This window comes from Eschrichtius robustus, chromosome 13, assembly GCF_028021215.1.
Source record: "Eschrichtius robustus isolate mEscRob2 chromosome 13, mEscRob2.pri, whole genome shotgun sequence".
Taxonomy (NCBI): Eukaryota; Metazoa; Chordata; class Mammalia; order Artiodactyla; family Eschrichtiidae; genus Eschrichtius; species Eschrichtius robustus.
Genome location: NC_090836.1, coordinates 85,937,437 through 85,965,417, shown reverse-complemented (window position 1 = coordinate 85,965,417; position 27,981 = coordinate 85,937,437). Strand labels below are relative to the sequence as shown.

The window sequence follows — 27,981 nt, the reverse complement described above, 5'->3', positions numbered from 1 at the left end:
GGGACGAGTGCAACAGTCCTTTATTTTAAAGTTCAGATCCGTGAAACAGAAGCAAACAGGATTACAGACAGCACGTGGTCCTAGCAGTGGAGTGGAGGAGCTAAAAGCTTGTCTAATTTAACTCTTGGCTTTACCACTTTTTTCTAGCTACTGCCTCAATTTTCTCACCTATCACATGGGAATAGTAACAGCCCCTTCCTCAAAGGTTGCTATACAGATTAACTGAGATGATACTGAACAATGCTTAATATAGTAAGCCCTCAATAAGTGTATGCTATTATTCTAACTATTACTGTTATTGGCTATTCTAGATTTCTGCAAAAGGCAAAGCCCTATCTACAAACAAACACCTGGGGTAAATGATTCTTTTTCTCAAACTGGGAACAATACAAGATTTAAGTAATAAGTTGTCCACGAAGACAAAGCAATTCAGAAAATGAATTATTCCAGGCTTGCGTTGCCTGGAATGGCCCTAAAATGTTCCCTTTGCTCAAAGGTTATTACAAAACATCTATCAGATTCTTACTGAGTACCCTCCACGGCACAAGGACCATCAGATCTCCAGCCCACCTACTTGCAGCCTCCATGCTCCAGGCAGGCATTACCAGTCCACTGAGGTTGGCAGAGATAAAATAATGAAGTCTGTCTGTTATCCCCAGTATAAGACATTCCAACTTGCAAGAAAGGGATGCCATCCCCTTTACAATGGTGGTACTGGGTGAGGGGTGGAGATGACAACCTCTACCTTATAGACTATTATCATTCTACCAGGATTTTACTTCTGGGTAACTGTGGGAGAAGAAAATATTATTTCAGTCAAAGTATATGTAAAATTGGTGGAACACTGAAATGGATAAGGGAGTTTTGTGTGTTAATTCTTCCGAATACCACTCTCTCGACAGAAGTATTAACCTATTACACAGTAGACCAGTAGCCCAAAACAGAGCTTCCCAATATGTGTGCCAGGAATGGATTATCGGTCTGCCAGAGGTGATAATCCCATCAGTTTTGGGGGAGGCTAAGATTCTTAGGGCAGTATTATCCCTGGCCATGAGCAGGTTCCTTCACGGACAACAGCATTCTGTGCAAATATTATCATTTTCTATGTGTGTCATGACTTGAAAAAGTTTGGGAACCACTGGTTTAGGAAATGAATACATTTTCCAGAGTCTCCTCATTTGTGATCATGGCAAAGCTGAAGTACTGGATGTCTTATTATATTTCGTGATCATGGCTACCAATACTAATATGTTCTAGAAAAGCCAGATACACATTCTTGACCTGAGAGGTCATTCCTGTAACCAAAACTCTATTATGGTTAGCTTCCTTGGTTTGCAAGAGATGCAGTAAGGGGTAGCACAAATAGTGAGGGCTTTCGCAAGGCCCACCAAGGGAGGCAGGAATCCCATGGGAATTAAAAGACTGGACCTATTCAGACAGGATATGGAAGCCAGCAGCTTGAGAGACTACAGCCACAAAAGACCCTGGGTCTTCACCCTGATACTCCACTAATAACATGACTTGGCCACACTCTTTCTTTGCTTCTCTTTGGGGGATTGTCTTGCATTTTCTCCCAGATGGCTACTAGTTGGCTTCTGTACCCTCTATTCTCATTTTTTCCACTAGTTCTTTGCTTCTGCTTATTTCTAGGTTCAATTTCTCATAAACTCAACCTGCTCATAATTTCTCCTGGTCCCCAATTCGACCTGCTGGTCAATCTCAATCTCTCTCTCTCCCTTCCTCCCTCCCGTTTCTTCCCTCTCTGCGTCTTTCAGTGCCTGTTTCTACTGCTAACTCTCTTGTGTCGCTCCACATTTGCCAATCCACATTCTTAAGAATAAGACTCTGGGTGGCATTGCCAGTTCCTGTTTGGGCAGAACCTTCTCTCAGGCCACTCACCAACCTATGGTTTGACTATTCTTGGGACAAATGCCCACTGGGTGAAAGGGGCTGGAGTGATAGGGTTCAAAAATGTTCCTTCAACAGAGCTGCGGTGGGTGGGACAATTTGCTTTTGAAGAGCTCGAGGTAAAGAAGACATAACATATCTAGAACAAACCTCCCAAAGAAAACAAGGTTTTATATTTCTACATGCCAAAGAGACCAGTTAAACATATTGATTGTCTTATAAAGAAACTCTTTCGGTAATTTTCTTCTCTTTCCCTTCTTTTTTCCCCAATCCATCCATTTATCCATCCACCCATCTAATGAATATTAATCTCTCTGTCTTCAAAAGAAATGCATAAGGTTTTCCATGACCATAATAGTCCTTGAGGACCATGAACCTATTAGGGGAGAAAAATTGTGTATGCAAATCATTATTAGTGCCCAAAGAATGGCATAAACCAAATGCTATGGAAATTCAAAGGAGGAAGACATCTTCTGGCTGGAGAAGATGCCACTTCAGCTAGGCCCTGAAAGATGGCAAAGATTCTGATATTCATTCCATACATAAGGAACAACATGAACCTAAGCCTTGAGTTAGTAGAGTTCTATAACCTCAAAATTCAGATTTTGGCTTTTCAAGTTCTAGAAAAAATGCATAATCATTGTCAAAAAATTCAAACCAAACAGAAAATATATAGTGTAAAAGGCCTGACTCTCATCACTGGCCACCTACCTTTCCATGAAAGGTAACCTCCTCTCCAAAGGTAACCGCCATTCATCGTTCATTATGTATTTGTCCAGACTCTTTTCTATACTATTAAATTAGAGCTCTATAATTATTTGACTAGGAAGATATTATTAAACCCATTTTACCAAAAAGTGGGTTAAGTAACTTCTTTGGGCTAAGGAATTCTTTAAGTGAATGTTCCATCATACCTTGTTATTATAGGGCTATTGGCTTGAAGTGATTTAGAAGGACTCAATTCAGTATTGTGAGTAGATCTAGTTTATGAGGAGTCATTTTGACCAGAACTGGAAGAAGCCTAGAGGTGGGTACTCACATATTAGTCAGATGAAAATATTCCACTCACAACAGAAAGTGCTATATATACTAAGATGGGTACTCAGGTCTCAGCAGACCTTTTGGTATACCATAAGCTTTATTTTTGTCTCCAACAGAAGGTGAATTTTACTCCAATAATGGAATGCTGATGAAACTGTTGAAGGCTTAAGAGAAATAAGACATGTTCTCCTCTACAACATCACTTTTAAAATAAACCAAATGAATTATTTATCAACTTGTGTCTAATACAACAGCCAACTGAATTTACTCAAGCTTCTTCCTCTCATATCCAAAATCAGACTTTAAAGGAACATATCATAGTGCAGATGATGGGAACAAGTTATACGAATGTAGAACACTTACCCCAGACTGCCATGAAAACAGCAAAGAAGACAGTGGCTCCATTGTCAAAAAGGTGGGTTACCTGGGAACATTATGAGTCATAGTTAAACTAATTTCCTATATACAATATTGCAATTCACGTGTTTTTTTTTTCACGTTCTGTAAAAATAGCTCTGACGATGCAATGAATTTGACAGGGATATTCCTTTTGGACCATAAGGAAGAAGGGATTTTTTTCTGTGAAATAGTTTGGATATGGAAAGGAGAATTTGTTCCATTTATGGGGCTATCACTTAGTTGAGCATTTATCAGCAGCCCCAATGGTGCTATTAAGAATTTCCTTTCGCACATTATAAAAACTAATACACATGCATATCTCATGTGGATAGATTTATATTTAAGACCAGGTAGGGGGCTTCCCTGGTGGCACAGTGGTTAAGAATCCACCTACCAATGCAGGGGACACGGGTTCGAGCCCTGGTCCGGGAATATCCCACATGCCACGGAACAGCAAAGCCCGTGCACCGCAACTACTGAGGCCGCACTCTAGAGCCTGCAAGCCACAACTACTGAGCCCACGTGCCACAACTACTGAAGCCCACACGCCTAGAGCCTGTGCTCCGCAACAAGAGAAGTCACCTCAATGAGAAGCCTGCGCACCTCAACGAAGAGTAGCCCCTGCTCGCCACAACTAGAGAAAGCCCGCGCGCAGCAACGAAGACCCAACACAGCCAAAAATAAATAAATTAAATAAATTAAAAAAAAAAAAAGACCAGGCAGGTATTAATGTTGCTGCTGTAAAGGTTTCTGATTTCCCCAGCACTATTTTTAATGCTTCATTTATTCTCTTTGAAAACATGGCCATTTTGTGTGTGTAGTTTTGAGCAAACATTTTCTGGGCTGCCCTCTGGACTATGGCATTATAAAGAAGAGAAACCCATTAACACAAACCACTTCTACCTTTATTAAAGCCTCAGGTAATCACTACATTTACCTCTTACACATAACACAAAGACAGCTAGCAAATACTTTATTGTTAGAATAATATATTCTATTGCAATCATCATAGCAGAAAGCAAAAATATCTATTTTTGCTGTAACACTGCCAAGCTCATTTCCACCTCCAGGATAAATCACACCAACGTCAAGCCAAATTGAAATGATGACTGGTACGTTCGTAAAGCGTAACCTTTTTTTTTTGGTGCTTTATAGCTCTCTATAAAGTATACTTTACTGTCCCTTGGAGAACGTGCCAAGTATAAACAGGTCTTTTCCTATTATTTCAGATTGTGAAGTATTTCAAAATTTTCCAAAAGTTTATTACTTTTCTTTCTTTAAACACAGGAGAGATGGGAAGCATTCAAACACCTAGTGTGAGACAAAAGTCTAAAGCCAACTTATTTCGATGCCAGAAGGAGTGTTACACTATGTATATCAGGTGGTCAGCATCAAATCAAGCCTGAAAGCCTCGGTGGTAAGTGGTTGGTTCGTGCTCCCTCCTAGGGTATTTCCTGGTGGACACTCCCTGCACCATCAGGGAAGATTCTGGAACGGATTGTGGTTGTCATTGTTTTAGGCTGTGGGGATCATTTTTCCTCCTTCTCTGGGTAACATGGCTCAAGTACAACCAATCGGAGTCCTTCCCTGGGACTGGTATGAAAACACTCGGAGAGACACATTTTCCCGCTGCAGTTACCGATTTGGAAATATGTGAATCAGGGTGAATTAATAGGGACTTCTAGTTCCTCCTAAGATGGTAAGCTAGGACAGGCTGATGGCTCCCTCTGCCAAAATCAAACCTGGAGAAGCAGGAGAGTAGATTTCAGGAACTGACAAAACACAAAAACACACAAACCAAGATCCTGAGAAATGCCAGGGGAAAGAGAAGTTTACCTTAAACTGGGGTGTGTGTGTGTGTGTGTGTGTGTGTGTGTGTGTGTGTGTGTGTGTGTGTGTGTGTGTGTGATGGCGGGGAGTGGTAGTGGTTCCCAAGCAGAGTGAGAACACAGGTTAGAGAAATACGTAAGTTCCAATCTAGCCTCTCCCTCAATGGCATTGGAAAATTAGTTTCCCTTCTCTCAGAAATCAGCTGCAACAGGTCAGATCACAAGTGCTGGTATTCTTGGGGGTAGTATCAGGGATGCTCAGAGAGTCCCGCTTTGTTGGAGAGATGATGAATGTAGGTGCTGCCCGGCCGGCTGGCCTCGGACATTCACTTCTCAGTCCTTTCCCTTTTAAACCCCAGGGCTGGTAGTTACAATTAAGGGAGAGCGCCTCCTTCCAATTCCGCTTTGTTCTAAGCAGGCTTAAAAATGAAACTCTGACCAGAAAAGTCCTCTGACAGAGTGACAGCACCCAGTGGTGCCTGGGACACATTGTCCTCTTCTCTCTGTAAACTCACCAGGACTGACCTGGCCTCTGACCCTCACCCAAAGTGGTCGATACCTCCATGGGACAAGCACCCACAGGCCAAAATAACAGAATATCTGGGGAAGACAGCTGCCTCCAAAACATTCCAAAGTAGGCAATATACACCTTCTGAAACAGACATCCTGTAACAGCAGATCAAGAATTTAAAATAAGCGTACAAATATGTTTAGGGAGATACAGGAAGGAAGATGGAGGCCTGGGGCTGTGACACTCAGCAGCCATCTTTCCCGTCATGAGAAGGGAACCTGTCTACAGAATCATCACGTAGACAGGTGGCCAGAGAGTGAGATCTGAGGACCTGGATGACCAGTTCTAGGCATGAGGTCCTCCTGCGCAGACAGTGTGAGCTGGTCTAGTATCTTCTGCAGTGAAATGAGCCAGTAAATCCCTTTCTGCTTAAGCCGGTTTGATTGAGTTTCTGACCCTTGCAAGTACAAGTGCAAGGGTCAGGGATAAAACATTCCTGACGAGAAGAGCTGTTGACTGACTTGGATCTGGGCTCCTATTTGATCCAATATTTCTAGGCATCCTCAGTCTCATTAAATCAGTCTGGTATTTCTAATAAGTTTTTCTAAAGGAGACTCTGTATAACTTCAGTTATTTCATTCTGAGGCTCTTAAGCCTTCCTTTTACTAAGTTTCTAAGCAAGGCCAAATCCAAAATTTAGAATCTAAGCATCTTGAAGCTCAGTACGGCACAGCGACGTGTTTTGCACTCAGATAAACCAAGAGCCAGCTACTTACTGCTGTGTGACCACAGATAAACAACTTTTACCTCTCTGTGTCTCCGAGTAAAATGGGAATAATAACACCTACCTTGAAGTTGCTGTGAGAATTAGAAATAATAAATGTAGGTTGCCTAGCTATTATTATAATTATTATTATGTTAGATCTAGAGAGTTTGGTAGGACAAGCGACCAATGAAGGCCCTATAAAATCTGAGCACTCTAAACTATTCATGATGATTATTTTAAGGAATTATCACAGCTCCCCTAAAAAAAAAAAAAGAATTTCACTCCAGGCAGATCTTTCACATAACAAACAAACACCGTCCAAACAAACAAACAAAACTGGGCTCCTGAGATTCCCCCAAAGCAGGATTTTTACACCTGAGTCATTCGTGCTTAACTCATGATCTTTAAACAAAATTATATTACTGACCAACCTCTTTTGATTCTCACCACGTCTCTATTTCCCAAGCTCACGCTGTTGAATTTGTCCTCATCCGGGCAGGTCTATCTGTACGTTCTCCAAAGGAAGAGAGAGTATTTTGTGCTTTTTTGGTCCCTTGTAGCACATACTAAGAGCCCAAATCTTTGTAAAATCACAGCTGGCTGTTGTTCCTCCCACCAGACTGGCCACCTACAGGGCTAGAGACAGCATGGATGTGCAGGCTCCTGGGCTGCCTATCTCATGTTCCCACACTTAAATTGAGCAAAACTCTGCAATGCCAACAGTACAATTAGATGGATCCAAGCTGCAGTGATTGTAGACGTTACATAAAATCTGCCAACCCCTTTTACACCTGGAATCTGGGGAAGCTGATAGGCAGTGGGTCTTAAAAAGTCTTCATCAGTCTATACTCCAGCCATTGCTTTGCATTAGTGATACTACCCTTCAGTAATGAACTCTAGAAATTTGATGAATGTGTCTAAAATTTTAATAAAGTGAGGTACAACATCAGAAAGGGGTATGTAATAACATATAGACATAATGGTGTTATGTATTTTTTTTTCAAAGCACTTTCACATATACTATCTTCTTTGGTCCTCATGACATGCCATGGGGCAGACAGGGCAGGTATCACTGCCTGCATTTTAGAGAAGAGAAAGCTCAGGCTCAAAGAGGCTGTACATGTGCTAGGTCAAGGAGGTAAGTAGCTGACCTGAACCTGAATCTAGGTCTTTTGGACAATAATGATGATGGAGAGGAGGAAAATGATGGCAGTTGTCGTTTACTGAGCCCTTACCATTTGCTAAGCACTACGCTCATTACCACATTTCTTATAAAACAGTCATGTGAAACGAGTATCATGTTCTCCATTTTACAGATGAGAAAACTGAGGCTCAGAAGAGGTTAAATAACATGTTCCTCCAATAACAAGTGGTAAACAGCACAGTCAAGATTTGAACCTAACTTTCTCTGATTCCATCAACTGTTCTATTTGCTTCCTGTGATAATAATTAGAGCCAATACATTTTAAATACATATACAGTAAAACAAATATCTGAATTAGAATACTGAATGATGAAGGTAAATCTCTCCTACAAGGTAAACTTGAGAATCAAAGACCAGAAAGGACGGACAGAATGTGGTCACCACCATCTCTCAGGAAGGTGTATATTAAATTCAATCTGGGACTTCCCTGGTGGCATAGTGGTTAAGAATCCACCTGCCAATGCAGGGGACACAGGTTCGAGCCCTGGTCCGGGAAGATCCCACACGCCATGGAGCAACTAAGCCCATGCACCACGATGACAGAGCCTGCGCTCTAGAGCCCATGAGCCACAACTACTGAGCCCGCATGCCACAACTACTGAAGCTCACGTGCCTAGAGCCCGTGCTCCGCAACGAGAAAACGAGAAGCCACTGCAGGGAGAAGCCCGCGCACCGCAACGAAGAGTAGCCCCCGCTTGCCGCAACTAGAGAAAGCCCGCGCACAGCAACGAAGACCCAACGCAGCCAAAAATAAATAAATAAATTTATATAAACAAACAAGCAAATAAATAAATTCAATCTGACTAAAATGCTGCATATTTGAAATTACCTTGGCATAAACGCAGCTGTCTGACAGCCTCATGAACGGACAGTATTTATCGCACACAGGACACATGATGATATCTGTAGCTTGGCAGACTTCTTTACTGGAAAAGAGAACAAAAAAGGACCGCTTTTTGATGACATAACTGCATTTTTTCCCCCTTCAGTTTCACCAGAATAGTCGACCAGTAAATAAGATTCAGTAGATTAAATTTTTGCCCTCAGAAGCTTCTTAGCCTTTTCTTAGTTATTAATATAAACAAGTGCCTGCACAGTTTAATAGTTTGATAAACCTACGTATTTATGAGGCTGTTTCTTGGCTCTTACATATTAATTAGTTAAGCTCAGGAAAATACATGAAGCAAAACATTGATTGTTTATACCTCAGGTTATACAGAAGTCATTCATAACACTGCACAGGTTGGAAGCAATTTCATACTGAATTATGGGAACAATGAGATACCTCACAGTGCCAGTCAATTTCTATGTGCATGATAAATAAGAATAAATTATGGAGGAATAAATAAAAATACTAGGGATTAGTTCTGGGAGAAAACTACATCTCATTAACAATTTCCCCAGAAATTAAAATATTTTTGCAGGTCACTTTTAGTTTTGCAGTCACTTCTAAAAGGCACATTTATTTATTATTTAAGATCACTGTCCGGCCTTGTACGAAGATCTCTATGAATACCTTAAACTATATTCTAGCAAAAGAGCCAAGATAACAATTGTTAACACTGAATCATTCACCAGTTTTCAGCAAGTTGGTGACATGTCTTTCCAGCTTACAGGGTCCTTGTAAGAACACATAATTGATAAAAAAGGATGATTAACCCACTATTTTGCAGTATTAGTTAGAAAGAAAAAGGTGAAAAAGTCAGAAAAAGAGCAACTTTGAGCCAGTGAAGGAAAGTGATTTGTTCTGTGGAGATGTAGTGGCTTGTATACCCATAAATGTGATCTTTGCTTCCTTGGTAGCTGGAGACCACAGCAACAAGAGCAATGGATGGGCAGACCTAGTGAACTGAACGTTTTGAATTTTTCCAGGAGAGGTTGGAAAGAAGTTAAAATGAATAGTTCAGTGGGCCGATCGTCTGTGAACATCCCAAAAACACAAATGCCCAACTCCAAATATAAGCAAAGGCAGGCTCACCCAGAGCTCCCCGTCCGTACCTGACTTGGCAGTGATCCAGAGTTATGACTCCATACAAAAAGACAAATAATCCAATGAAAGCGGCTGGGAAGAGCATGCCGGTGTACCAGCCCAACCAGGCAAAATACAGCCCAATCTTCTCTCCGAAGTACCGCCTGTTTAAGACACAGCAGCCTTGCAAATTATACTGAAGTGTTTAAAGTTAGGCATTATAACACTTTGCTCAGTCATTTTACTTTGTTGTGGCTTTGCTGATAACCACGCAGACAAAGTAAGCCAAGAGAATGGAACGTTTGACCACATTTAAGCTCTGGACTTAAATTTCTTTTCCTATTACTCTAGATCAGAAATAGAATGAACCCTTCCATAACAGAACAGGATTATACGCAAGCTTGTTCTGAAAACACAGAGTAAACCCAGCTCATTCAGGAAGTTATACATGATACTGTTACTGACAAGGAACCAGGGGAATTTGAAGAGTTGGTGCCAACACATAATCTCATTTTTGCCATTTCTGAGTGTGTGTTTGTTTGTAATGCATGTATTATAATTACATATATTTTTTTAAAAATAGTGAACAAAATTACCGTGAAAACCTTTAAACACCCCTTTCAATGTTTTGTAGTTCTACAAGATGTTTAAAATGCTAGAATCATAAGATGTTACAAAGAAAGAACTCTAATTACTGAGATTCAACATGAATCAATTCTGAGAGCAACTTTCCCTTTTAAGTGATGACTCTTCACAGGCATTGACATCTACCTCTATAAATATTTTCCTGAGACTAACCAGCCTGCCTAGTGCCCTGTGGTCTGTGAAGTTTGGTTTTTATTTCTTAAATATCATTATTGTGTTTTCTATGCCTTTCAACAGCTAAATTTCATGACTCAGAAGTTAATTACTTCTTAGTCCAATGTAAGAATATTCTAATTATTTTTTATTCTCCTTCTAAACAAATGTTGACCATCTGTTTCCAAATGCTGCTTTCCTCCTAGAGTACTGCTTTCCTCCTAGAGTACTCAATGGCTCCTAAAAGCATGGATTATCTACTTATCCCATCTTCTATTGTGTCCCAACAGAAACCTTCCACTTCCAGAAGACTTTTCCAACATATATTCATATACACAAATATTCAGTTATTCATTCAACAAATTAAAAAATACCTACTATGTGCCAAAAACTGTGCTAAGTTCTGAGAACACAATGGTGAGCAAAATAAGCTTGGTCCCTCCTCCTATGAAGCTTGCAGAGTGACAGAGGAGACACACATAAATCAATGAAAGAAATAAGCTTATAATTACAAAACTGGGAAAAGAGCTACAAAGGAGGGGAACACAATGCGATAACTGCATATAACAAAGCCATGTGACAACTCCAGCCAGGGAAGACTTCTCTGAGGACGTGACTATTGGGCTGATGCATGAAAGTTAACTGGGTGGGGTTAGGGACAGGCTAGAGTGTTTCCAGCAGAGGGAACAGAACCTACAAAGGCCCTGTGATAGGAGGGACCAGGTGAAATAAGGGCGGTGTGGCTGGAACACTGATAATAAGAAATGGGCTGGTGAGGTGGGCACAGGATAAGCCTTGATGGGCCTTGCAGACCATGCTAAATGCATTGATTTTTGTCCTGAGAAAAATGAAAAGCCATGAGAGGACTGTAGCCAATCTGGGGACATGACCAGTTTCACATTCTGTCTCCAGGGTGGAGAATGGAGTGGAAGGGCCAGGAAGGAAAAAGGGAGACCACGTAGGGGAAAACAGCCATAGTCCAGGTCACAGGTGAAGGAAGCAGCAGTGGTAAAGGAGATGCTGGGGTGTGGCCAGGTTCCAGAGATATGGAGGAAGCAAAATCTAGATATAGGACAAGAACTATTTAAGAGATGAGATTCCCCAGTTGCTCCACAACTTCATTCCACTCAAACCTTGCCTGTGCGTTTCATGTCCCCTCCCTTTGGCCAACACAAATCCCACTACTCTTCCAGGGCTCAGCTCTGCACCTTCCACAGGGGCACTGGCCCATATCGATCCTTTCCGTTTTTCCTAATTGTCGTAAAACTTTTGGCCTCCATCACACGTTACCAAATTATGCATGGTCTTGTTTTACAGTTGTCTCAAGTTTGCAGGGCCGGTTTTCCTGAAGGAAACTGTGCATTTCTCAAAGCCAGAGACCATGGCTTCTGTGTGTCTTTGCCAATAGTACTTAGCATTGTACTAGGAACACAGTGGGCAGTTAATTAATACTCACTGAAAAATGATAAAATCTTAATCAAGAAACTGTCACGGATGGGAGATGCTTTGCCTGCAGCAATCTTCTGTAATTTTTAATCAATGTAATCCTGTAACATGGGACCCAGGCTGGGAAGAGAATTGGCTTTGATATTTTTTCCCTACTATTTTATCATATATTGAGACTGGTCAAAGGCAAATGATCTCATCTCAGAAAATACTGTCCACTCACCCAGATCATCTGGATCATTTGCTACTCACACAGAGAAGGGGACACAATTCATCAATGTCCTTGGGTCAACAGGAGTAAACCCTTGTAACAAGGACTCTGGAAGGAAGAATGACTACCCGGGGAGACGAAATGTAAAGTGAGTTGTCTTATTATTTCATTTTCCTCTGGCATCATTTTTTAAGGGCTCGGGGAAAAGTGAAATAAATCTGGCTAGTCTAGGAAATGAGACATGACTTTCTTTTTAATAAGGAATCCGCGAAGTGTGAATTGTTACTACTCAATCTTAATAATCAGTCTCTAAATAAATAATGAGATGTCAGAGTATAATGCCTCCATGGCAGAAAGCTGGGCATATATAGACAGTTAAAGAAAACACACATTTTCACTGCACAAATATCATAGGTTAAAAGCAGATATACTCTTTTGACTTGCAGAATTAAAACAATCTTTAAAGGTTATTAGTTTTAAGTGAAAATTAAAGTAGCCTGAAATTTATTAGAATGACAGAACCCTCTATGTCCTACTTGCATAATAGTAGCTAATATTCCATTTGTCACTAATATATGCAAGCAGTGTTACCTCTCTACAACTGTTATTGATCATTTGTCCCTAATAGTCACATGGGTGATGAGCTTCTTATGGAATCCTGGGGGAGGCCTGGCTGATCTCACATGCCCCTATCCAAGGCTCTTTTGGAGGAAACACCATTCTCATCAGAGGGAGGTCAGGTTTACCAAGAACGACCCATGTCCTCTGATAGGCTGCCCTCTTGGGAAGAAGTCAGACTTGAGTGTCAGCTGTGCACCTCAGACCGTTTTCCACCCCCCACCCCCAATGTTGGCTTGTCCCAGTTGACAGTCTGCACTAATCAGCCTGTGTAAGCTTTATATTTGCATCTGGTTAAAAACTCACCTTACAAGATCCAAAGGCTGGTATTTATACCACACGCCCCAGGAGGCCCAGCACTCATAGAGCAGGTGGCGGTGGTTTACTGCTCCGTGGGTTCTAATGGAGTTTTTACTTCTGTAACTTCCCTGGATAAAAACACCACTGCTGGTGAGGTAATACCCACAAAAGCCAAAAGGAAAAGCTGATAGTAATACTAGCCTTTATGGCAGGAGTAGCAATAGGGGTGATATAAGAAAAAAACAGATCCATTCTATTGAAGGGAAAGCAGTATGATTAGTTATTCTGGACATAATCTTGATGTTGATGCCCTGTAGTAAAAAGCCCATGCTTGCTGGAATCAGGCAGGTCTGAACTGAGTTAAAATTCAGTTCTGTTACTTTTTAGCTAGGAGATCTTATACTCTCTGAGCCTTGGATTCCCAGGTCATAGTGGAACTAACAACATCTGCCTCATTAGGTTTCTTCTGTGGTTTGAATGAATAGAGCATCCTGCCCCAGAGGCCATGCCCAAGACTTATGAGTTCTCTTTTCCACTTGTCTCAAGATAGAGTAGTTGGTAAACAGCCATAGCTGTAACCTGGTCAAATGGTCTTGTCTATAAGAAAACCCTAGAATGCAAGAGTGGTAAGTTAGCTAAAAATTACAATAATTCAAATATAATTCAACCTCCTCATGGAACAAATGAGGAGACCATGGGCCAGTGGAGTAGGGCGTTTCTAAGTTCAGTTAGTGGAAATGCTAGTTTCACAAATAGAACAGGTACTTTCTGGAGGTGAACTAATTTTTGACATTTTAACTTGAGAAGTCCTTTCTTAGTGGAAAGTGAAGAGGCCCGAGAGACAAGGAACTCAGGTTCTAGCTCAGCTCAACCACCAACTCACTCTAACATTTCTCTAAACCTCTATTTAAATTTTTACCGTAAAACAAGGCAACAAGAGCTGCCCTTCCTGCCTCCGAAGGTTGTTATGTGGTCCAATAATATAATCAAGTTAAACTGAGAGCAAAAAGTCAAAAGAGCGATTATGTTATTACTGCAGCTGCTATTACTAATTTGGAAGCTCTCTTTTTATAAAATACAGGGCTTTAGCAAGATATGAAAACCACAGAGAAGGCCTGGAGTTACTCTGGGGTTTCACAGCTGCATCTCCTCAGACTCCCTCACGCCCACCACCCACTTGCCTGCACAGAAACTTCTGTCTACCTACCACTGCTCAGACACTGCCCTTACCGTGGGCAAGGGATGGGCATGGGGAGGATGCAGTCATCACTGAAACCCTTTTTTTGGGGGCAATGCCAACTAATAACCACATGATATGCTTTGGGGACATCTGTCTTTAACATTCAGAAACACCTGTGTGTGAACCGTTGTGTCAAAATGTTTGCTTCTGTTACACAAAAAGGATCACTCCAAAAACGTTTCATGGCTGTCTATAATAGGGTCTCAGACCAAAGCCTCTAGTTCCCTTAATGAAAAAGGCTTAAAAATTCTACACCATCCTCTCCATCCTCCTGGTGTTTAAAATCAAGAGAAGAAACACCATAAGCCAAATAAGAAGTATATTTTGGAAGGACTTGCCATTGGTGGATAGTTGGAACTGTCCTCCAAGCTTAATTGGCCATTGTTTCTCATAGAAGATTTTTTCGGAAAATCTCTCTAACAGTAGTTTCACCCTGGCTGCTGTGTGAGGTCCTAGAGGATATGGGCTATGAAATTTATCTTTGTGTTCTCTGTGTTGTACTGCGACTGGTACAGAGTAGGGGCTCAGTACCATGAAAATGATAGTAATCTCTCACCAGTCATGAGAATTACGTCCCTGAAAACCCATGTATATAAAGTGAATTCTGGGTTAAATTACCCAAAGTCTAATGGGGGAAACAGAGTTAAGGGTAATCACAGTTACATTTGTAAAAGTCCTTAGAGATGACAAAGACCATGTAGTAAATAAGGAGAATATAAAAATTTATACATCTTAAGCAACAATAAGTACAATACTATTACTTTCTATCTATCGTCCTTTAGTTCCTAGAGACTTTGCAAAATGGCTTCCTCCCACTCTCTAAGGATTAGCTATAAAACTTTTTGTTGCAGAGACTACATATTTCAGAGACATTTTCCCCCTGGGTCTGGCGCCTCATGCAAATTTTCAATGCCTCTTTAATTTTATGACTTGGGGTCCCTCAGCTATTCCTCTAAATTCACGCTGAGTGACTTTTGATTCAAGTACTCATGCAATTAGAATAAAAAGACAGAAATAAATCTACGCTGGGGGAGAGATATCACAATGCAAATAGGCCCTCCCCAACTACCCACTGAACAAATTAAATTTATTCTGAACAAATATCATATCAACAAACTCAATTAATCACTATCCCCAGAAGCTGATTTAATAACACGGAATTGACAGAGAAGGAGAAAAGGCAGGACAATACCTCGTGCAGAGGAAATGCAGCTTCATAGGAGCCATTAGTAAGCAAACGATTCAGACCTATAACAATAAAAAAGTCCAATGTGAATCAATACTGAGTTTAAATCCTCACAATGTAAGACTAATGTAAGGGTGGTAGTTTTTGGAGAAAACAATCTACGTTTTCAAAAGTGGTTCAAAACTACTTGGGAACAACAGTTTAGAAAGTTTTGCTATCTGCTAGGAAACTGGAATCAAGGACTAGAAAATCAGGTTTTCAAACAGAAACAAAACAGTGAAGCACACCTAGCATGGTGCTTGGCATAGAGAAGCGCGTGTGCTGAGAGAAGTGGATGAATTAATCATACCAAAAAGATGATTTTCCACCAGGAGCTCTCCCATTTTCATCCAGAAGCTTTAACATGGACAAACGTAACTCCTCTGCATTAGACTAGTGGGATGACTTTGGAAAGTCCTCTTGTCCTCAGGCCTCAATTTTCTCATCCATAAAATGGGAGAGGGGTATTGGATATGTGGATTTGCAATGTTTTATTGGTTAGATATAAGCCACAGTTTCCACCCACACTTAAGGGGAAGGGACTCCACATTGGGGAGTCACCCTAGGGTGTGTCCACCACAGGTTTATGAATTTTTTTCAAAGAACCAGCTTTTGGTTTCATTGATTTTCTCTATTTTTTTTCTGTTTTCCATTTCATTGATTTCTTCTCTGATTTTTATTATTTCCTTTCATCTACCTACTCTAGATTACTTTAGATTTAATTTCCTTTCCCCCCACTAGTTTCTTAAGGTGGAAGGAGAGGTCATTAATTTGGGACATTTCTTTTCCTGTATAGGCATATAGTGCTATAAATTTCTCCCTAAGTACTGCACACTTTTTGATATACTGTGTTTTCATTGAAGACAGCAACTTTCTGATTTCCCTTTTGACTTCTTTCACCTATGAGTTATTTAAAAATATATTATTTAGTTTTAAATATTTGTAAATTTTCCAGAGATGGTCTTACTGATGTCTAATTTAATTCCATTGTGGTCAAAGAATTATTAAGTCTTGTTTTATGTCCCCAGGTATGGTCTCTTGGTAATGTTCCGCGTGCACTTAAAAAACCGGGTATTCTACTGTTGGTGGTAAAGTGGTCTAAAAGATCAATTAAGTTAATTGCACTGTAATGTTTGTTCAGTTCTTCTAACCCCTACTGATTTTCTGTCTACTTGTTCTATTAATTATTGAAAAACGGGTATTGAAACCTCTGAGTATAATTATGGACTTGCCTATTTCTCTCAGCAGTTCTTGCTTCATGTAGTTTGAAGCTCTGTTATTAAGCGTATAAACATTTAGGATTGTTATGTCCTCCAGATGAACTGACTCCTCCATCACTGTAAGGTGGCCTTCTTTATCCCTGGTAATAGTCTTTGCTCTGAAATCTATTTTGTCTGATATCAATATAGCCACTTCAGCTTTCTTTTGGTTAGTGTGCTATATATATATTTTTGATCCTTTTACTTTTAACCTATTTGTGTCTTTAAAGAGTGTTTTTTTGCAGGCAGCAAAAAAATTAGGTCTTGCGTTTTAAATTTAATGTCAACTTCTGAATTTTGGACTGGGATTTTCAGACCATTTATATTTAATGCTTTGTGAATTATGAGGTGTTCAATCTCATTGGAAATCCTTTTGGATTGCTCTTTCTCTGGCCTTGGGTAGTTTCCTGATGTGTGTACTAATCGGTACTCTGCTAAATACTTGAGGTGGCCCTCTGCAGATCTTCAGGGTTCTCTGGGAAGCTCTCTGCTTTCTGGTACGTTGTCCTGTGAACTCTGGCTGCCTTGGTCTCCCTGGACTCTCGGCAACATCTTTTCAACTCAGGGAGTCTACCAGGTGCTGCCTGGATTCTTTTTCCCTGTGTTGCTGTCTAGAAACCATCTCACTGTAGTAAGCTGGGGCAATCGTAGGGCTCACCTCATTTGTTTTCTGTCCTCAGGCTTCCCTGTTCTTGACTGCCCAATGTTCAGTGTCTTGAAAATAGTTGTCTCATACATTTTTTGTTTTTCCTTTTTTGATTGTTTCAGGTGGGAGAGCAAATCTTGTGCCTGTTACTCCATCTTGGCCAGAAGTGGAAGTGTAATGTTTTGATCTCTAAAGTTTCTTTCAGATCAAGAATAATACTACTTCCTAAAATGTACTTCAAAGAAGATGACTGGAAGGGTGTCTCTCAAGTGGCTTATAGATGAGTACTCTCCATGCTTTAGATCCTAATTAGAGTCCAGAGGCTTAGCCTAACTGGAAAATGGAACATGCACTGATTCACTTTTTACTGATGGAGGGTCAATTAATGTTTAGGTATTTTTAATCATGGTAACATGATTAAATGTATTTTAAGATGCTTTGACATTAACACTAAATGTCTAAGAAAAGCATCTGAAATACAAATATCCATAGGGCTTTGTATTTTGTCTAGCACACAGGAGGCCCTCAATAAATACCTTTGTAATGAATGAATAAATGATTATGTAGAAAGCTTTGATTTTCTGGAGCCTCTATCAAGAATTCTACATATATCATCAATAACTTTCAAATATCCCGGAATAATAGAAAAAATAAGATTCACGGGGACCTAATAAGAGACTTCTTATGATGAGCTTTGTAAATTTATGATAATTTATCACAGACCTGAAAAGTAAGAAAGTAGTTAATATTTAAAATGTATCACCTTACTAACTTCCCCTTTGAGCACCAGTTTTGAAAATATGACTTCATCTCAAGATTTATTTTATGCACTTATATTGTTAAATAAATCTTTGTTGATCTATTAATTACTCTATTTTGAAAATGGATTTCACTAGGTTTGATTTTCAGAGTTGTAATAAACTCAGAGTGAAATTGAAAAACTTACATAGTGGTAACCTTTGCTCCACTGAAATACCCTTATAAATCATGTTTACAAACAGTATTTTTTGTATTATCTCTAATCAATGTTGGCTCATGCAAGACGCCGCTTTCAGAAAGAGTTTCAGGCAGAAAATAACACAGGATAAACATTAATTCTATCAATAAATTAGATTTTCTTCTAACATGTTGTTTCTTTTATTTGTGAAACCAAAGAAGATAATGAAACATTGGGTCAACAGAGCATTTATAGTTCTACTCCGTATTTTTCAGCATAATGTCTGATCTTGGGTTAGTAATTTATTCTGAGATCGGTCATTTCTAACCAGATATTTTTTCAGTTCGTCATTACTGATTTTCAAATCACTGGGGTTCTTGAAGAGAATTCTCCTTCTTTCATCAAATGAGAGAAACTTTTACAACGATCATTTCTTACTGGTAACAATACTACACTTCTCGTGTTTTTTCAAAACATTTAAAAATTATTGTCTTTGCCCCTTTTCTGTCTCCATCTTGACTAGTTGTAAAAATAGCCCACATTTTGAGATGCAAAAGTTAAGCACAATAATTGCTATATGGCCTCACTGTACACAGTCTTTGATTGTGTAAGAATGCTGATGGTTAGACATTGATCATGTTTAAAAGATTTTCAATTCAGTTCAACAAGCACTCCTCCTATATGCCAGATACTGTGCTAGGCAATGATGGTACAAAGGTGAATAAGGCAACTTATTTAAAATTGAGGAGCTTATTATCTAGATTAGCAGTTTTTAGCTGCAGATTCTCAACACCCTAGTATGTTATAATGAGTTGTGAGGTGTGCTGGTATTATACTACCAATACTAGTGAAGGGACTGCTTTTAAAAATTATTTGCATGTTATGAAATAATCCAGAATAGCTACTGCCATGATCATTTCACTTCCACTTGTTTTCTAGCATGTTCCTGATATGATGTTAACCAAGAAAAGTATGATAAAAGTATGTATAGCACATCCTAAGTTTGTTAAAAAAAATCACGTGGACAAATGGGGTATAAAGATGAAAAGAGTAATTAATGTGATACTTAAGTTATTTGGTACACAAAAATGTCAACAGTGGTTCTCTTTAGTTGGTAGAATTTTCATAATGCCATTGAAAGTAAATAATTCAGTGTAATGAAAGAAGAGTTGTACATGATTGTCAAATAGACACTGCAAAAATAATTGCCATTGGAATTCAGAAGAGGAAATCCTTGGAGCTAGAATGGCCATGGAGGACATTACTGGGAGGGGTGGGGTGGGGGAATGTGTCCCAAGGATGGGTGACTGCTGCAGAGAATATGAGAACGTGCTAACCTACAACCCCATCGAAGTCAAGAAAGCCCTAAATCAGGTTCAACTTCACCATACCCACCTACATTGACTCACTGAACATATGATTCCAGGTGTATTCAGATCTGGACTAGGTATCTGTTTCTCCCTATAGTATTTTAATTTATGCAGCTTGGGATCAAAGTAGTTTTTTGCAGCTTCGGCATACTAGTGACTCACACTTGCATTCAACTAAACCTCCCAAGTCTATCCCTCTTCATGATGTGTTGAGCAACATTTCTCCCACACGGTATCAGGGTAGCTGTTTCGGTGAGTTTGAGCGCAGCACTTTACATTTACAAACTATTAAATGCCATCTTTTGGATGTGGCTGAGATTGCCAGATCACTGAGATCTATTAGGATCTGACTCCAGTGACTAACATAATGCACCCTTCCAGCCTCCACCCCACCTGAAAGCCTGACGAGAAGACTGTTTAGGCTCTGTGCCAGTTATCAATTTATTGCCCCTTAGCTCCAAATACAGGTTCATTGCCTGCTTTGCAATAATGGAGCTGGACCTTGTAAATATTTCTCCTTTGCCAGGTGGTACAACGTTAAGCTTTGTCAGCAGAAGGCATTGGAGGGACAATAGGGGAGGAAGGAGTTTGTCCTCCTGGTACTAGCATGTCCTTCCCAGTAGGCTTCTGCAGCTCATAGCTTCTGTGGGATCCAGCACCTGCAGTGCATGGGGGCCAGCAGCCCTGGCACCTCCTTAAGGGCGGGTGTCCCCCTGAACAGCTTCACAGAGTAATAACGCTGGTGCAACACCTCCCAATGAATGGCTTCCTTGGAACCCCTCCAGGCAGCTTCTCCCAGTACTTGAGATGGCAGATTCGCAGAGAGTCCTACTGGCACAGAACCCCCAGCAAACTGCTCAACCTAGCAAACCTAGTGAACCACAGCTGCACCCTTTCCAACAAGGTCTACATCTCAGCTTTGTTGTGGGGAGTCTTTGTAGGGGTGGTGGCAGCTCCTAATATTTGCTATTCTTCTATTCTTTAGAGTTCTTCTTACCCTTTACTAGCCAATCCTCCATTAACTCCAAACCTCTGTCACAGTTAGTTACTTATATTAACTTTCCCTGTTCAAATTCTGTGTGGCTTTTGTGTCCTGATGAGACCCTGACTGATATAGGTCATTCTTCAAAGTATTGATAAAAATCTCACTGGGACAGAGATACCCAAAACAAAGCCACCCAAATCCTCCTGATATACAGTAATCTGTTTAATAAGGAAGGATATTTGGTCATATATTATGGAAGGACTCTCATACAAATGCCCCAAATATAATGTGTGGAGGTTATTTACTGGGGGAGGCGATTATTCGGAGGATTTACTTATGTGTGACAGCCCTGCTCTGCCCTTGCTGTTCCCTGTGCCTGGAACACCTGCTTCTCCATCTTCCCACACTGGCTCCCTCTTGTCATTCAGGTTTCAGTGCAGATTCAGCTTCTCAGAAACGCTTTCCCTGACCACTCCATCCATCTCGGCTTGAACTCACCCCCACCCCGTAGCAGTCTATCTTGGAAACATCATCCATTTCGATTTCTTCGTGTTATGTGTTGTATTTACTTCTTTACTGTCTGTTTTCAACTCCTTGAACCTATGCTTATCTCCCCAACCCCTCACCCAGTACCTGGCACATAATGGGCGCTCCTTACATATTTGTTGAACTGAGAGCACTTCTCCATGATCTTAGATAAAGGAGATGCCATGTTATTTTTTTAAAAAGCGATCTAAGGATTCTATTAAGATTTTACACTTCTCAGTTATCCATCAAGGGAGTATGCAGTTAGAGGCTTTATGAATGATGAGCATTTCTAGAATTGATATCAACTTAATAAAACCAAAGGAAGAGTCTGTAGTCCCCCAAATCAGATGTAGCTTGTTATACTAATATACTACTTACCAATTTTGTTTTTTCCTTCTTCATACTTTATTCTTTGTAAAATATGATGTACAATTCTACTTCTCGTGGCATTGTTGAAGAAAGTGTCTTTGTTGTGTATGATGAAGCTGCACACACAGATTGAAAGCACAAGTTGAGGATTAATTGGAGGCAAGGGAGCTAATCTTTGATATAATTTGGTGTGACTTAGATAGAGGTGTCTTCCATCTGTCACAGAGAGGGTATGTCTGGAACAGCATGAGAGCACCCAGAGATCACACCAGAGGCAAGAGGCTTACAAATCTCAGCAGTTTGGTTCTCAGCCTCCTGAGAACACTCACACCATTATGTCAGGAAAGAGCTGGAGCTAAATGAAATTAAGTAACTTTCAACTAATACCAAGGCTAAGCCTCATATCTTGTTTTTTTTTTTCTCAGTAAGGTCATTAGATAAATTCAACTAAAAATTCATTTTGTTTTTATCTCCTTTTGTCGTCTACCTCATCCCCTCCCATGTCATTTTCAGGAATTTTAATATCTGAAACTGGTTTGGGTGAAAGACACAAGAGTTAGGTAATGAGCTCTGGCCTGGCTCAGGGGTGAGGTCAGAGGCGAGTCTCTAGAAATTGCCTCTCGCCGCTCCTTTCCCATGTTCCTCCTCTCCTGGAAGGGCCCCCCTCTCTCTTCTAGAGCATGTACTTAAGATTGCTGCTCTCTCAGCCAAGGGCCCACCCAGCCTCTGCAGTTTCTCACAAGACTCATACACACACATACACCACCCACAACACTGAGTTCCCAGTAGGTGTTCCTACCCTACTGAGAGGTTTTCCAGGTAACAGATAGAGCTTCCAGGACCGTACAATGCAGCATGAAGTGGCCAGGTCTTCCCCTCCCAAGAACGTGTTAAATGGCAGAATATTAGAGATACTGGGAAAGTATAATTGCTTCATAAATTATAAAGTTTATTAACTCAGCAAACTTTTATTTGGTACTTTGCATGAATTGGACACCATGCAAGGCTTATCAATGGTAGCAGCCATCGCCCTCAAAATCCAACTCAGAAGTCACCTTCCTCAGCAAGTCTTGCCACCCCTCCAACTGCACTTCTGCCACCCAAAGAGTTCAGTACTCTCTCCTCTCTCTCTATTAAAATTTCTTTTCCCAAGAAGATGAATTCTTAGGTGTTGCTCAAATCATTCGGAGATAAAACTGGCCTGGAGAAAGGGCGGTCCAAGCATGGGGCTTGGCTAGGGTTCTCCGAAAACATTTTATGGCATCAAAGAGGAAGAGGGGAAAACTAAGAGTTACATCAAATGCGGTTCCTTTTATTTTATCCTCCTCTGCTTTTTCACCTTATTTGAGACAGACCACTACACTTTAATACCAATACAGATGTCATAAAGAAGTAGACAACAAATAAAAAAGCCCATTTTTGACTCACAATTTCAGATAACTGAAAGCTGATAAGCATGACCATGTCTGACAAGACGATTCTGGGCTAAAAGCGCATGTCCCCCCTCCATTAAATGGTTTTCCACTTCCTTCTTTTTTTGATAGCACCCCGTTACATTTTGGGAGCTCATGTAACAGTTCTCTATAATATGCACCACAGGTGAACTTACAATTTTGTTTTCCTCTTCTTTACATCTAGGTTGTACCTAGATCCTGGAGATTCTACAGTGGGAACAAATATATAGAGCATGTGCTGCCAGGCACTATTCTAAGCTCCAGATATGGTAACTCATTCCATGCTTATAAGCTGGGAGGTCAGTACTGTACAGCCCCATGTTACAGGTGAAGAACCAGAGAGGTTAAGTGATGAACCCAAGTCACTCAGTAAGGGTCAGGGCCAGGATCTGAACTCAGGCAGTCTGGCTCCAGAGGCTGTCATCTTATCCATGCCACTCACTTGCCTCCCTGGGGCAGAAACTTCTGACTCCTGGAGGTTGGCTCTCCTGGGGATCAGCCCAAGAGTTGCTCTGCTGGGAATGCTCTCCTTGTTTCTACTTATCCTTAGAGCCTCAGCTCAGGTCACATCTCCCTCCGGGGGTCTTCCCGGACTCCCCCACGTGCACCCTGAAGAGTAATGTGGTGCTACGAAAAGAGAAGGGAGCAGAAAACCATTTCATGAAGGAGAGAGATGAAATTTTAGCTTCAGCATCACGCCCACTTTCCCTTAAGACTTTGAAGTGAGACAGACCTCAGCCTGAACCCCAGCTTTGCCACTTACTGTGTGGTGTTGGGACTGTCCCTCAACTTCCCTGGGTCTTGGTTTCCTCATCTGTGAAATGGGATAGCACTGTAATCACTTTCATAGGGTTTCTGCAGAATTAGGTGAGATGAGGAGCACTGCTGAGCCTGAGTCTGGCACTTAATCAGCTCTCAGGGTTAGCTGTCACCATTGCTGTTGTTTCTATAACATTATATAGAACCTGTCTGCCTACATGACTGTCTTCTCTGTAAGAGCTTCTCCAGAGCAGGGACCGACCATGTGCATCTCTATTTCCAGTACTGGTACGGGGTTTGGCATATGATAAGCCCTTAAAGTTGGCTCAAATGAGAACAAATGAGATCTTCTGGAGAACCCCAGCTAACGTGGGGGCCTGTGAGACTAACTCTCATCTCATTATACCTTGGACTCTATTTCTGCTTCCTGGAAATCTTTCTACCCACTCCATCGTTCCAGCTACCATATGAACTATTCTCTCCACGTTACTTGTCTAAGGATCTTCTTGTAGGGAGTGGAGCAATCTCATTTTGTCTGTCACTCCTTCAAACTGGAGGGCTAAGAGGAAGAACAGTGATGACTTCCTACATCACGGTTCTCAAGCTTTTCTTAGCCACTTACAAAACAACACTCTTCAAATGAAATCACCCACAAACACCATGTACGTGGAGCTGTTTTGGGAAATGGAAGACGTGGTGTTCAGTCTCTGAGGTATGAGGGTTCCACCCAGGCTTAGAAACTCAGCTCTGCTTTCACACATTGCTGTTGGGCAGCAAACAAGTACAAATTGTATGAGGGCATCTTGACCAGGTCTATCAAAATTATTCATATAGCCTCATCACATCTCCTCTGATCTAGCAATTCCTCTCTGGAAATTTATTCTACAAGTATGCTCACCCATGTGCAAAGTGACAGATGTACAAGAATGTTCATTGTGGCATGGGTTATAATAGCACACCTCTGGAAATGACCTAAATAATTCACCAGCGGAGGAGAGGATAAACAAATAATGGTACAACTCTACAATGGAACACTGCAGCTGTAAAGAGACTAAGGATGCTCAGCGTAGATATAAAAAATCTCCAAGATACTACAGGGCAAAAATAAGGTTCAAAATAGTCATACAGCTATTTGTGTCCAAGAGGAAAACATATACATGTAAAGGAGTGCATAGATATATGTGTTGACATGTATGTTTGCCGGTGTGTGCATAGAATGACTATGGAAGGATATATAAACACCTGGAAAGACTGCTTGCCTCTGGGAAGGACTAGGTGACTGGGAAGGTAGGAAGGAAACTTCACTGTACACACTTAAGACATTTTTATCATAAGTAAGTACTACCTATAAAAAACCCTGAAATATTAGAATAAAGAAAATTTAAAGGGCAAATGCAATTTCTGTTCTAGGTCGTTCTTACTTTCACCCGCAGTGGTGAGGAGGGGAATAAACTGCTGAATTGGTGGAGGATCAACTACATGATTAAGGCTCTAAACATCTATCTCCTTATCCTACCCCTTGGAGGAATTCTGTAACATGCCCAAAGTCATACAACCAGGTGTTGAGAAAGGGTTAAAAAACCAAATGCCGGGCTTCCCTGGTGGTGCAGTGGTTGAGAATCCGCCTGCCAATGCAGGGGACACGGGTTCGAGCCCTGGTCCGGGAAGATCCCACATGCCGCGGAGCAACTAAGCCCGTGCACCACAACTACTGAGCCTGCGCTCTAGAGCCCGTGCTCCGCAACACGAGAAGCCACTGCAATGGGAAGCCTGCGCACCACAACGAAGAGTAGCCCCCCACTCACCGCAATTAGAGAAAGCCCACGCAGCAACAAAGACCCAACACAGCCAAAAATAAATAAATAAATAAATAAATTTTGTAAAACCCCAAATGCCTTGCTCCAAATCTTCCCATTCTTTTGTAAAAGGAACTGCTGGAAGGTCTGCTTGTGTGCATGTGTGTGAAGGGGGCTTTCTGAATGCTTCCACCTTGCCCTATGAGGAAGGCCCTGCTCACTAAGTAATGGGCAGACCTGAGCCTGAAGCTCCCACTGACCCCCTCCAGGACCTCTACCCTCCTGCCTTCCCTGGAGGAGAACAGCTCTTGGTTTTTACCTGGGAAGGCTCCGACCTCCTTTACTCGAGGAGGGATGAAATAGAAAAGGAAAACGCTGTGAAACTGAGGTTTAACTCCAGACCTCCCGGGGCTGTGGTTATTTGCTCTTTACTGATATGTTCTCCTGTGGCCAACTGTCCACGGCAGTGTTGAAAAGTATCACAATATGCTGGTTGTTTAGCAGGCAAGCATTCTGTTTGCTCTGTGCAAAGCACTCTGTGTTGAGGGTGTTACACATGGAGGTGGGTGGAGGGAGGGAAGGGACGTGGGTGTTATATATGCATGTATTTTGATTAGGGGACTGCAAAAGTGTAAAGAACCCAGCTCCTTTCTTATATATTCCTATTCGATAAAATGAGAAACACGCCAGCATGCAAGGGTGTGAACTGGGGAAAGGTGCTTGTTAGAGCCGGGTATAAAATCAGCTTATGAAGCGTGCCACTTTTAAGGCAGATAACACCTCATTTCTTTTTCCTAAACTTTCCTCTTAGGCCACAGCTATGAGGATAAGACTACACTGTCTTCACAACTACTATAGTTTGAATTAGCTAGAGTCCAGTACCGTTGGATAAAAATTTCTAAGATAATGAAAATGTTCTATATCTGTGCTATCCAATATGGTAGCCACTGGTCATATGTATCTATTAAGCACCTGAACTGTGGCTAGTGTAACTGAGAAAGTGAACTTTTACTTTAATTCAAACTGATTAAAATTTAAACAGCCACATGTGGCTGGGAGCTAACTGATATTGACAGTGCAGATAAACAATTGCTTAAACTGTGGACGACACTTCGAGCATGCAGGCAGAGCCTAATGATGGGGTCCTTATCTTGCATCCCCCTTTGACTACAGAAACTGGAGCAGGAAACTGGGCGAGGGGTGAGCGTGCCCTCCAGGTCCATGTACAGGTTGCCTGAAGACCTGAATTCAAGTCCTGCTCTTCTACTTTAGCTGTGTGGTTTGGGGAGGTCACTGAGTCTCTCTGAAACACAGTAATCTGTCAGGAAAATGAGGGTCATAATGCCTTAACTGCCCAAGGACAGGGTTAGACAGTCACAAAGTGAGACGATAAATTATTGAGATAGATTACTAAACCTAGTTGGTAGGCAGTTGGATATAGTGTCCAATCATCTATTTGAGATCACATCTGTAGTCTAAGAGACAACTCAAACCGAACATGTCCCAGACAGAACTTTTGATCTGCACCCTTGTAAAAGAAAAACTTGCTTTCTCCCTGGTCTTTTCCATCTTAAAAAATGGCACTACTATGCACCCAATTTCTCAAGTCACAAACTTGAAATATATCTTTGATCCTCTGTCTCTCATATCCGATATCCAATCAAGTTCTTTGGGTTTCTCTTCCCAAATGTTATCCTGAATCTGATCCTTTCTCACACTTCTTGCTTCAAAGCTGTTTCCAGGACTACTGCAATAGCCGCCTGACTATTCTAATTTCACTCTTTCTCCCTTTAGTTCATTCTCTATGAATCTATGAGGCAATGATCTTTTAAAACATAAATAAAATCTTATCCCTCTTCTGCTTAAAGCTCTTCAATGACATCCCACCGATTTTTGAATAAAGCCCAAACACCTTTCCATGGTCTAAATGCTCATACATGGTCTGGTTCTTCCTTAAAGAGGAAGAAATAATAAAGAAAATAATAAAGAAAATGTGGTGTTGTATATATATAACTCAGACATAAAAAAGAAGGAAATCTTGCCATGTGACATCATGGATGAACACCGAGGGCATTATGCTAAGTGAAGTAAGTCAGAGGAAGACAGACCAATAACCTATGATCTTGCTTATACGTGGAATCTAAAAAAGAAAACAAGCTCCTAGATTCGGAGAACAAATAAACAAACTGGTGGTTACTGAGGGTGGGGGTGGACAAAGTTGATGAAGGGGATCAAAGGGTACAAGCTTGCACCTATAAAATAAATAAGTTATGGAGAAGTAATGTACAGCATGGTGTCTTTAGTTAATAATACTGTATTGCATATCTGAAAGTTGCTAAGGGTAAATCTTAAAAGTTATCACAAGAAAAAAAATTGGTAACTATGTATGGTGATGGATGTTAACTAGACTTAT

The 27,981-nt window shown here is 40.9% G+C and overlaps 1 protein-coding gene across 4 annotated transcripts in view; it reads right to left on the bottom strand.

The window, feature by feature from the left end:
• The window catches only part of ANO4 (anoctamin 4), a 461,908-nt gene that overhangs the window by 86,771 nt on the left and 347,156 nt on the right, over positions 1 to 27,981 (bottom strand). For all 4 annotated transcript variants that reach the window (XM_068560975.1, XM_068560976.1, XM_068560977.1 and 1 more), the window contains 6 exons: positions 21,569 to 21,675; positions 15,433 to 15,488; positions 13,007 to 13,128; positions 9,657 to 9,791; positions 8,488 to 8,584; positions 3,313 to 3,373 (listed from right to left, as the gene is read on the bottom strand). In XM_068560975.1, the coding sequence (XP_068417076.1) occupies positions 3,313 to 3,373; positions 8,488 to 8,584; positions 9,657 to 9,791; positions 13,007 to 13,128; positions 15,433 to 15,488; positions 21,569 to 21,675 (578 nt within the window). The remainder of the gene's footprint in view (positions 1 to 3,312; positions 3,374 to 8,487; positions 8,585 to 9,656; positions 9,792 to 13,006; positions 13,129 to 15,432; positions 15,489 to 21,568; positions 21,676 to 27,981) is intronic.